The 12953-nt window shown below is 32.1% G+C and overlaps 1 protein-coding gene across 1 annotated transcript; it reads right to left on the bottom strand.

Annotated features, from left to right (window-relative positions):
• Nucleotides 1–9022: 9022 nt before the first annotated feature.
• LOC104099228 (gibberellin receptor GID1B-like) lies at nucleotides 9023–11823 on the bottom strand. The gene is made up of 2 exons (XM_009606152.4): nucleotides 11524–11823; nucleotides 9023–10435 (listed from the first exon to the last, which is right to left on the bottom strand). Exons 1-2 carry the CDS (start codon nucleotides 11560–11562, stop codon nucleotides 9437–9439), a joined length of 1038 nt encoding a protein of 345 aa, XP_009604447.1. The 5' UTR covers nucleotides 11563–11823; the 3' UTR covers nucleotides 9023–9436.
• Nucleotides 11824–12953: the final 1130 nt, after the last annotated feature.

The raw sequence follows: 12953 nt of genomic DNA, 5'->3' as shown, positions 1-12953 counted from the left end.
GCGCAATCCGTAAAGATTTCTGGAAAGTTTTTATGTGGAAAAATGGATTAAAATGTGAATTAGAGCTTAAAACTCAATTAAATTGACTTTGGTCAACATTTTGAGCAAACGGACTCGGATCAGTGTTTTGACAGTTTCGGTAGGTCCGTATAGTGATTTGGGACTCAAGCGTATGCTCGGAATCAAATTCCAAGGTCCTAGCCCGAAATATGGAATTTTGATGAAAACATTAAAAGTTTAAGTTTAAATAGTGACCGGATATCTAATTATGTGCAAACGACCCCTGAATAGAATTTTGATGATTCCAACAGCTCCGTATGTTGATTTTGGACTTAGGAGCATGATCGGAATTTTATTTGGAAGTCCGTAGTGAAATAAGGCTTGAAATGACTATAATAGGAATTTAAAGTTTGGAAGTTTGACCGGGGAGTTGGCTTTTTGATATCAAGGTCGGAATCCAGTTCTGAAAATTTTTGTAGTTCTATTATGTCATTTATGACTTGTGTGTAAAATTTGAGATCAATCGGAGTTGATTTGATAGGTTTCGATATCAAGTGTAGAAGTTAAAAATTTTAAGTTTCATGAAGCTTGAATGGGAGCATAATTCGTGGTTTTAGCGTCGTTTTATGTTATTCGAGTTTTTTAATAAGTTCGTATGATATTTTAGGACTTTTTGGTATATTTGGTTGAGGTCCCGAAGGCCTCGGGTGAGTTTTGGATGGTTAACGGATCAAAAGTTGGACTTAAAATAGCTGGTGCAATTTTTCCTTTCTGTTGGAAATTCTGGCCCAAAATCGAGGCCCAAAAATCGATCTCCCAAAAATCGAGGCTAAGGATCGAGGTCGAGGATCGAGGCCGAGGCCGAGGATCGAGGCCGAGAATCGAGGGCTGCCTGGGCAGAATTATATAAGAGGGCATTCGTCTCATTCGCCATTTTTAACAAATTGGAGCTTGAGCATAGGCGATTTTTGATAGATTTTCAAGGAAAAGACATTGGGGTAAGTGATTCTAACTTGGATTTGGTCTATAAACATAAATATATCATTGTTCTCATCATTTAATTAGTGTTTTGAGATGAAAATTTGGGAAATGTTTAGAAATCTTATACAAACGAATTATTGAGATTTCGGTATCGATTCGGAGTCGGATTTGAGTGAAACTGGTATGGTTGAACTCGTAATTTAATGGGTTGTCGGATTTCGTAACTTTCGTCGGATTTCGAGACTTGAGCCCCATAGATGAATTTTTAATTAATTTCGGGATTTTTATTAAAAATGTAGTATTTTCTTATAGAATTGATTCGTATAATTTTTAGTGATTGTATCGAATTATTTTGGCTAGATTCGAGCCAGACAGAGTTGGATAATCGTGAAAAAGGCCTTCTAGTGGATTAAATTGGAGCAAGACAAGGTAAGTCTCTTGTCTAATCTTGTGAGGGGGAAATTACCTCATAGGTGATTAAAATTAAATAATTATTGCTAATCGTGGGGACTACGTACGCACGAGGTTACGAGAGTCCGTGCGTAGTTATTATTAATGCTAAAGTCCGGGTAGTTTAGGACTCAAAGCATGAATTAATTGTGTAAATTGTATTCTTTGTTTAATTAATATTATTTGACATATATATACATATATATTATGAATTGTAAGATAAAAATATTAGAGGATGAAAATCTCATATACTTGATTTTTTTGTTCTTTTTAAGTTTATTTAATTGTTAAGAGAATTTGTTCTTCCTCCTGAATTTATCTTATAACAAATATACTCTCATTCCGGAGGTACATAAGAAAATGTCCTCATTTCTTGTGGAGCGAGCCGAACGCCTCGGCAGGATAGATGCATCTATGGATCGTGCCGCACGTCCCTCGGCAGTGTACACAATATTCTGGATCGGGCCGAACGACCTCGGCAGAAATCGTGCTTAATAATAATAAGAATTACACGATACTTTGACGGTTTATTGCAGCTTGTAAAGCTATTTGATAATTTGGAAATTCATTGAAATTGAATTGCAGCTTGTAAAGCTATTTGATATATTAAAATTTTATTGAAATTGAAGGATTTGTTTGTATATATATATATATACACAAATCCTTATTGCATTTTGAAGGAATTTAATTATTTCTGCACGGAGAATTATTGCATTTTGAAGGAATTTAATTATTTCTGCTGGTTAAATAAATTATTGTTATATTCTGGGAATCATGCTGATTTAAATATTCTAGTCTTATTTCAATTATTATTATTGACCCATAGTGAGTGTCAAAGTTGGCCATCTCGTCTCTACCACTTCGAGATTAGGCTTGATACTTACTGAGTACACGTTGTTTACGTACTCATACTATACTTGCTGCACTTTTTGTGCAGGATCTGAGACAGGTACTAGTAGAGGACCTATCATCACATATCCACGTCATCCCGAGGCATAGTGGTGAGCTGCCTTTCTGAGCCGTTCTGCAGCTACAAGTATCTCTTCTTATATTTACATTCTGTCTATTTCATTTCAGACAGTATTCGGAGTTTTGTATAATATATTAGATGCTCATGCATTTGTGACATCGGGTCTTGGCACACACATTGGTAGAATTTGGTATTTTATTATTTTTTTGGATTAAAAGTTTAACCAATGTACGTTTGATTTATCAATTGGCTTGCCTAGCTGTAGTGTTGGGCGCCATCACGACCTATAGGTGAAATTGGGTCGTGACAAAATGTCACATCAATCGTTTACTCTTTAAAAATAAAATTTATGGTGGATAAAGTTATAGTTAAGATTAACTATTCAAAAGAAGATATGAAGTAATATTAAGATCTGAATCAGCATAGAATAAATTATTTTTTATGTTAAAATAAAATAATTAAATCTTTTAATTAATTATTTAGTGAGAGAATCCAATTCAATTATTTTTTAAATTCATCATATGAGTAAAATTCTTATTCAAGTTTAAAAACAAAATTTAGGGTACACCAATTTATTCCATAAAAAGAGCGTTAGAACACAAAGTAAAAAGATTAGTATATTATTAAGAATCAAAATGCTATACAAGTGTCTGAGTAAGCACAATCGAAGTTAAATCCTAAACAAGAACACGTTTTCAAAACTATATTATAAAGAGTCGACTCTGCTATAATGGGATTATTCTTTGTAGATGCCTCCGGCGAAATCGAAATAATATTTATATGTCATGCATTACTTGCAAATATCATATCAAGAGGCATGACACTGTTAGCAATAATAGCAAGTGGTGTACCAACAACGATTTTATTGTGAGACCACCCACTTCAGATTTGATATACCTCTTCAAACAACTAAAATAACCCTCACAAATATATCAAAGCAGAGCAATGGTGCTAAATTTATAAGAAAAGCAAAATCGATAATATAGGATGAAGCACTTATGACTAAGTGTCAAACGATCGAAATAATTACCCATAGTTCTAGACATATATTGGATATTAATGAACCGTTTGGTGGAAAATTAATGGTTTGGGAGGTAATTTATGTCAAGTTCCAAAATCGACAAAAGTAGAGACCGTAAAAACTAGCTTGCCAAAGTTATACTTCTGGCCTCAAATGAAAAATATTCAACTAACAAGAAATATAAAGTAAGAACAGATTCATTATTCAGTATCTTCTTACTTCGTGTTGGAAATGAAGAAGAGTATCTAATAAAAGATGATTTAGTTCTTCCTGAACACTTGGTTATCGATCTCAATAGTAATAGTAGTGCATTTAATAAGAGAAATATTTGCATCATTAAATTAAAATACAATTTGTGCAAATCGCATGATACAATTAAAAAGATATCTTAGCTAGCAGAAATGAATATGTTGATCAACTAAATAAAAGGTTGATTGCAAATTTTTATAGTAAAAATAAAATATTTTTCTGTTTTTTACTTTAACAGAAAATGATACCAATAATTACTACTAAGAAAAATACTTAAATACTTGAATACTAAATGGTCTTCTACCACACATGTTTGTTGTCGAGTTTATTATTTCTTACGTATATTAGTGTCACAGCATATATAATAAACTAAACTAAAATTGATCTTCCATTGTATATAGGTTGATTTTGAAGAAAAATATGCATGTCATGCTACTGAAAGACTTAGATACGCCAAATAGCTTATGTAATAGCACACAAATGGTATATAGAAGTTTTGACAATAACGTCATACATGCAAAAATTATGATACTGGTCAATGTCCCGCTAAGTATATTCTTATCCGTGAATTCAACTTTCGTCTTTTGAAACTAAAGAATATCCTTTTAAATTTGTGTGAAAATAATTTTTAATATATTTATGTTTTGCAAATATAATAAATAAAGCACAAGGACCCTAAATATTGGACTATACTTACCGCAATATATTTTCTTGCACGAACAACTATATGTTGCACTTTCATAGGGATATCAAGATCGACAACAAGAGTTCTGGTTAAGGCAGAGTAACCAAAGCATTAGGAAGAAACATACACAAAAGAATATTATCCACAAAGAAGTGTTCGTTAAGATACCATTACATTAAACTCTTTTAAACTATAATACATAATTATTTAACTAACATGATAAAATTGATCATTTGTATATGTTTTGATGATGTCCTTTTATTTTAAATTCATGTATTATGCTGATGTAATAATATTTTTCGATAATTAGATTATTGTTGTATTATTATACATAAAATTTCTCTCATTAATTAAATTTGATTGTTTCTTCATATAAATAAATCTTTAAATCACCACATGCCATTATTAACGTGCAACGCACGTTCATAGATACTACTATATAACACATATACCAACAATATACATTATTAACTATTATTTTAAGAGCGGCTATATATTTTCCCGTAAGTAAGTAACCTTAAGAGCCTATTTGGAAAATCACCTAGGAATTGGATTTGGGTGTAATTTGGTGTAATTACACAGTTTGGCATGTTTGTCTGGCCAAGTAATTACTTGGTCAGCATGAAATTTGGTGTAATTGGAGGGGAGTAATTACACTCACTAATTCTCAAGGGGGGTGAAAATTGGTGGTGATTACACTGTGTAATTACAATGTTGCTTTTTAATTCCTTAATTTTTTGTTTTTATTTTAATTTAATTTCTTTATAACTTTTTATTTCTATTATTATAATTTTTTATTTTATTTTTACTTCTTAATTTCTTTTGAAATTTTAAAAAATATTTTTTTATACATTATTTATCTTTTATTTCTCTATCTTTACTTCTTGTGATTCCATGTAATTGCTTATATTTTATTTTTTTTATTTTTTTTATTATTCTAGTTTTCGAAACTACATCTCCTAATATTAGAAATAATGAGTCAGTAACAAACTTGGCATATAATGAGTGATGCAATTAAAGTAGAATTTCATTGTTGAATGTGGTTATAAACTTATTATGTTTCATAATCTTAAGTTATGTTGGAATTTGACATATGTTAAACTATTTTTTTTTGTTGGAATTTTGAAATTGTGTTATATTCTTTGTTCCAATTTACTTATTTTAGTAGCATCGGCTCACATTGCATGTTGTTCATTTTTTTAGTTAGAATTGATATATTAGTTTGGTCAAATATTTGAATAATGTTATGACATTATATTTATAAATATTAATTTATTTTATCAAACATGCATTTCATGATATTCTTGCAAAACGTATGTTTTTAGTTTTTGTAAGCAACTAAACCAAATATTTATTAATTTGAAAAATATATAAAAATTATTTTTACAATATTAGTTATAAATATATGATTAATAATTAATGTATATTCACGAAAAAATATACATCTTAAATACCCAATCTAATATCATTTATACTTATAAAAATTATTTATAGGCATATATTTATTATATTAACTTTTAAGTCTTGATAATTAGTTTATTTAGAATTTAATTTAATTGTATAATTACACTTGTGCAATCAAACAGTAAATTTGTAATTACACTATAATTACACTATGACAAACAAATAAGTCATCGTAATTATAATACTATATAATTACTAGATTGTGTAATTACTATCCTAGTAATTCTACCGATTCTAATTACTTTGGCTCCTAAAGCAAGCAACCAAGCATTGCTAAATGAAGTACAAAGTCGAGTAAATACAATGAGGCCATTATACAGTCTTTGTCTATCTTTTTCTACTATCCCAAATTCCAAAAGAAGACCCCCCAAGAGCTGACAAAGAAGTATATATCAAATCAGCTACAATGATTACCTAATTGACAATTATGTATATAAATGATAATGATGATTCGTACTCACTCTCTATGTCCAATCATTCTTTTGAGATCTCTCTTTAATTTTCTTGGGTGGACAGAGTTTTGGCATTGGCCTTTTGGGCAGAGGATTGTGACATTTGGGATTCCTCTTTATGGTCCAGGCCTATTCACGAATTCTACGCCTTGGTTACACCAATTTTTTAAGAAGAATTAGCGTAAATAGAAGAAAAAAAAAATAATTTGGTGCACAAAATATCTCGTATTTATACAGGATATGGCGAAGAACCGTACCCTGAAGGGGTGTGATATAGACAAATTACCCTAATGATAGCATTAACGTCTGTTTCTACGCAGGCCAACTCTAACATTGTTCCAAGTAAGGCTTTTTGCCTTTGTTCCCAATTTTTTTTTTTTTTTGGGGGGTGGGGCATTTTTTTTAATAGAAATAATAGGTTTATAAGTATTTTAAAAAAGTAATATTTAATATTTCTCATCAAAAAGTAGAGTTTTTCTATAACAGTTGCATCAAAGGAAAAAAGTTTTTCAAGATTATAATTAATATTACCTAAAATTAACAATGTCTTAAGATATATTAAATGGGTTGGCTATATTGTTAATTGAAAAAGAATTATCAGAGAAAATCGATTATAAAAAAGTTATTAACAACTTTGCATCTCGAAAAGATAGAAAAATGATCAAATAAAAAAATATATATCTGGCCTTACTTTTAAAAATTTAGGTCTCACATTAAACTTTGGCTTTAGGTCACACATGTGTTTGAGCCGCCCCTGTTTCTACGGCTCGAACCGGTGACCGATAAGTCACACAGCCGATTAAACTAAAAAACTGCCATCAGGATGTATTATATATATATATATATATATATATATATATATATATATATATATATATATATATATATATAAAACATACTCGCTAAGAATAAGTAAATCATAAACCCAATCGGCAGATCATTTTTTTTTAATTTTTCATCCAGTGATCGATACCCCTATTAGGGTTTGATTAATCTAAATTAATGCCAAAAAGTTTATTGGATAAAACGCTCCCTAACAAAAGTAACAACACATCCCAGGCTCGAACACAAGATTTCTAGTTAAAGATTAATGAGTATTTATTGATCACCACAACCCTTGTTGGTTTTATACCATCATTGTATATAAGTTAAATCCTAGTATATGAACTTATGTATACTCCAATTATTGCATTTTTTTTTCACCCGATATTTGGTGTCCAGATTGGGATCCGATTAAATTCATATTCGATACGAGAAGTACTACATTGGTGGGTAAAATATTCCCTAACAAAAGTGAATTCATACCTAGGGCTTGAATCCGAAACCTCTGATTAAGGATGAAAGAGTATTTATCACTCTAACACATCCCATGTTGATTGCTACCGGATACCTTTATATTAGGCACGGTAGCATTTTAACAGGTGACTTATTTTAACATTTTTGTAGAATAAAGGGAAACCCAATTGTTGGCTGTCGCCTTTAAGCTACACGATAATGAACTTAAAATCCACAGTGGGATACAAAAAGGAAAGTCTTTTAGGAAAAAAGTAAAAAAAAAAAAAAAAAAAATATCACTATCCATTACAGTAATAAATCCACTCAGTTGCTTAAATTGAATTTTGGAGACAACTTTTGTGGATGATATATAAAAGAGTGAAAGATGTAGACATTGATTCTTGGACTTTCCATTAAAACCAAGGATGTCTAATCAATATGCCAATGTTTTGCATAGACTGCCTTATTTGGTTTTAACGAGGACGAGGATTGTTAGACCTATGGAAAAGTAGTTAGCACCAAAATTTCTGAAGTCTCATTTTCTATGAATAAAGGAAAAGAAAAAATGATCAAATTTGTCTATATACTATCCGAACTACGGAAATTTTGTCCTTTGTTAAATTTTTTGTTGCGTTAAGAAAAGTTTTGTTCTTGCTTTTGACTCGTGATGGAGCTCTAAAGTGAAGGTAATTTTAAGGCATAGTCAAAAGTTTAGGTGTAAATTTGAAACTTTTTTCCTCCAAGAATTTGGACACGTGAAGATTACTTGTTTAACGTTGGAGTCTGTTAAAAACAACGGCTAATATAAGATATTTTATGACAACAAGGATATAAATGAACCAAATGTGTGATAAAGGGACCAAACGTCTGATTGTTCTTCCTCAAGATCAATTCGTAGTGCGGCCGGACACTTCTTGATAATCATATACTTCAAGAAGAAGATCCACATAATGCTCGACTTCTATGGAGATCAAATACATCTCAGAGAGGTCTGTGTCATTCAACATTCGAGAAATACACTAATCCAACCAACCCTCGAATCACGAAGAACAAATAGAGTTGTACCCACAAAGATTCATTAATTAAATTTTGAACTTTTTCTGTAAAAGTAATAAAAACCAATGTATTAAAGGAGATCATTCAGAAAATCAAACTAGATAATTCAATCGTTAGAGTAACAAGTTAAAGTGAAAATACTCGCGTATTACTAACCATGATTAGTGAAGATTTATATACAAAACACGTCTTGTATGAAAACAAAATGAGCAGTTAGAAATGTTAGCGGTCTAGGAAATACTTGCATAAAATTTATAAGTAACATCCAACCAACATCATCTTAACAGTGAGCAGTTGATAAAATCTCTTCTCAACCCCTTAAAAGGAGAGTAGGAAGATCAAAATATAAGCTCATAACTAGGGGGAAAAGAAAGAAAAGCAGAATGCAAACAAAGCAGAGTTCAGTTCTTGGGAGAAAATGAACAGACAAAATCTTTATATATGTATAGTATTTCTTAAGCACAACATACAAATCAAGTAAGTAAACAACAACATCATATTCTGATATATTATTCCTCTCAAAGGTAGATAAACTCCCCTAGCTAAAGCTCATAACAAGATGCTTCTGCCAATTTCCAGAAGTTACAATTCTCAGGCACCAAGAGAGCCAACTACCCCTCAGAAAAACACATTAAAACGGCTTTATATCAAGAAGATCAAACGAGTGATTGCCAGATGGATAAAGATACTCGTATTACCACACGTAATATGCTGACGAGTAAGAGTGAAGTAATTCTAGATAACTACACACCAATCTATTCACTACAGAGAACGAAAAAAAACCCGAGTGAGATGTCAAGCTTCTGTTATGTATAGCTGAAGTTAACTAAAATCTAAGAACAGTTAGCATGGATGAAGCTCGTTATCTCCTCCATTAGGCAAGGAAAGTGATCGTTGTTAGGCAAAAAGTAAAAACCGATTGTTGCCTGTTCTAGAAATAGGAGCTTCACCTCATGCCCGGATTTTTCCAAACCTTCGACGTATGCCAATTGCCAATCTTGACTAAGATCCAAACCAGCTACGACAACTAAACTCTTTGGAAACCTTAGTCCTTCAAGACTACTACTCCTCGGGCCAAATATATTACAAGCTGGATGATCTCTATCTTCTCCTTCTGGTAGATATGCTCTCCAGTACCAATCCCTGTCTTGAACCGTTACAAAGTATTTCCCGTCCAATCTTTTCTCGGATTCTGTCCTCTTTTGCCCACCAAACATTGGATGAAGATGGATATTACCTAATACTTCGACACCTGCTTCAGCAGCCCTTACTGCAACGTGGTGAGCGATATTACCACCAGAACTATCACCAGCTAAGTAGACGTGAACTTTCAAGTCCTTCCCACTTTGAAGCCATGTTCTTGATTGGACCCATTTTAGAGCAGCCCATCCATCGTCATATGCACATGGATATCGATGTTCTGGCGATCGTCGATAGTTCACAGAAACAACAACAGCCTTGCAAATCTTAACAAGGCGACGACAAAACGTATCATAAATAGCACTATTGGCCGAGGAATGAGTAAAACTCCCGCCGTGGAAATAAATTATAACGGGAACGATTTCAGTGGTGCTCAAAGGTTTCTCGAGTTCTAGTTTACCCCAATCAGCCTCATTCTCAGGAGCAGATCGATACACTCGATTAAGAAGGCTCGTCACCCGATCAAATACATCAAAAGAATAAACCCCATCGACTGGAATGGAGTTTGTAGGGACCTTCCGATCTAGGAACTCAGCTAAATCACGGTCAAACGTGCCATCAGGCCGACGAAGCATGTTGTAAGAAAGCTTGAAATTGGATATAAGTATCCATGTATTAAGTGGAACCACCCTCTGCCAAAAGGAACAAAATGCAAAGTTATTATAGAAGTTTACTGATTCAAGATACTAATAGCCAACTCCTCATAGCACTAGAAGAAAACTGATAATAGCCAAATGCATCTTATGATAATCCAAATATAGTTATTTCCAACGAAGGTAAAAATCTGTAGATTTTTTGCACAGCCAGAAAAAAAATGTAGTAAATGGAAAAGAAAGAAACAACCCCAAAACAGCAACAGAAAAGCAAAAGAGGATTTCACAAGGAGGTTGAATCAAACAACAACAACAGCAAACACAGTCCCACTAATAGGGTCCGGAGAGGATAGTGTGTACGCAGACCTTTCCCTTACCCTTAACCTTGGGAGGTAGAGAGGCTGCTTCCGATAGACCTCGGCTCAGGAAGGAGGTTGAATCAGTATAGGCAAAGAAACACTAGTATGACAAATCATATATATTAGGAAAGGTCTTATCATAAAACTAGAGGTAAAGATTCATCCTTTGTCCAAACTCAGAGTTTGGTTTCTCAATAAAAAATATTTTTACATACATAAAGTAACCCCTGTAATATGTTATGAAACTATAAGAAAAATCAAACAAAGCATATACATAAGCAAAGCTCATGTCCTAATTAATACTTAGTAAAAGATTATCCTTTGCCCTGAATCAGATTTTGGATTCTCCAAAAATTCAGCCCTCCTTACACACTTAAAGTCAAACCCCTATATCTGATTAAGAGACTATGCTAAAAATCAAACAAAGCATGACAAATCACATACATAAAATTAGTCCTTTGTCCTAAATCATAATTTGAGTTCTCAAAAAAAAAAAAAAAAAATTATTTAGACACCTAAAGTCAACCCCCTATATTAGATTATGACAAAGCAAATACATAAGCAGAGCTCAAATCCTATAATTAATGCAAAAAAGATTAATTTTTGCCCTTAAATTTTGGGTCCTAAAAAAACTAAATCTTTCTTACAACACCTAAAGTCAAACCCCTATAATAGATTTAAAAACCATGAATTAACAAGCAAAATGATCCCATGATTAGCAAAAAAACCAACAAATTAACACAAAAAACAAAATGATAAAAGGGGTACCTTAGATTCATTAGCATTAATTTCATTACTGCCAGCCATGACTATTTGCTCAAATAAAAATCAAATCTTGGGACAAAACTCAAAAGAATGGGCCACTGATCTTGAAAAAGATCAGTTTTTTAGCTTTCATACTTCACTTTTGACTGAATATGGGATAAAGGGTATGCAAAAAATAGTGAATTCTATTCCTAGTTTTTTGGGGTTTTCAGAAAGAAAGAAGAAAAGACAGTTTTCTGAAACAAGAAATATAGCAGTAGTAAGACAAAGGGGGGTTGCTAAAAGGGAAGAAGAAGAAAGGGGGAGAGAAAATAAAAGAAGAAAGTGAAATTTAAAGCAAAGAGATGGATATGAAGAGGGAATAGAAAGAGGAGAAAAAGACAAAGGGGAGAGAGAGAAAAAAGAGTCAAGAAGAAAGGGACAACAAGGGTGGAAGAAAAATGAGAGAGAGACGACAAAGCAGGCGGCCGAAATAAACTGTTCAAGTAGGACCCACTTTTTATTTAGAAAATACAAACAAAAATAAAGAATTTTTAGCTTCTCACGTCTTTTCTTTTTTAAGTTGAAATGTTTGGCTAAATTTTTGAAAGGAAAAAAAATGTTTTGAGTACAAGTAGAATCAGTTTTGGAAAAGTAAAAAAAAATAACTTCTCTTCGAAAGTACTTTTGAGAAAAATACGTTTAGAATTAGTTTTTAAAAAATTGGTTAAATACTAATTGCTATTCAGAAGTATTTTTTAAATTAATTAGTCAAACACAACTGTTTCTCACCAAAAATGCTTTTGAGAAAAAAATATTTCTCAAAATAAACTGATTTTTGCAGCTTGGCCTAACAACTATTAGTCCGAAAAGCATTGGCCCGACTAATTAAAATTGAAATTTGGAAACGATTACGTGACACAACAAACATATATACTGTATTTACTATTTGTAGCTTTACTTTCAGAAAATTACCAATTGCAGCTATATTTATATTTTATAGCAAATCCATATCTTATACTGAAACAATAGATCAATTGTTTTAAACTGGAAAAAGAAGAAGCAATAAGCTCTCGTAATTCAGTTGGTTAGAACACTCACTTCGTAAGCGGAGCTCTTGACTCTCGATGAGTGCATTCTATTTTTATGTATTTTTATATTTCGCCTTGGTTTTATTTGCTGCGAGAACGAATACAATCGATACAGGTTGTATCCTTTGTAAAATCCCCCGTATATTTCCTTGATTGTATTTGTTGTGCGAATAAATACAGTTGATACAAGTTATACTTGTTGTTTGAACGAATGTAACTGCGCAAACGAATACAGTTGATACAAGTTGTATTCGTTGTGCGAACGAATACAGTCGACACACGGTGTATTCGTTGCGAGTCTAAACACAAATGATATAAGCCTGTAACAATTAACAGTAATTATGTATGATAATTAGGCAAACT

Source organism: Nicotiana tomentosiformis, chromosome 2 (assembly GCF_000390325.3).
Source record: "Nicotiana tomentosiformis chromosome 2, ASM39032v3, whole genome shotgun sequence".
Classification (NCBI taxonomy): Eukaryota; Viridiplantae; Streptophyta; class Magnoliopsida; order Solanales; family Solanaceae; genus Nicotiana; species Nicotiana tomentosiformis.
Note: the sequence above shows the minus strand (reverse complement) of the source record. Positions and strands in the feature narration are given on the sequence as shown.

Coding starts and splice junctions, on each gene's coding strand:
- LOC104099228 (XM_009606152.4), bottom strand. CDS start 11,562: ATGGCTGGCAGTAATGAAATTAATGCTAATGAATCTAAG. Junction 10,436..11,523: donor TTAATGCTAATGAATCTAAG/GTACCCCTTTTA, acceptor TCCTTTTGGCAG/AGGGTGGTTCCACTTAATAC.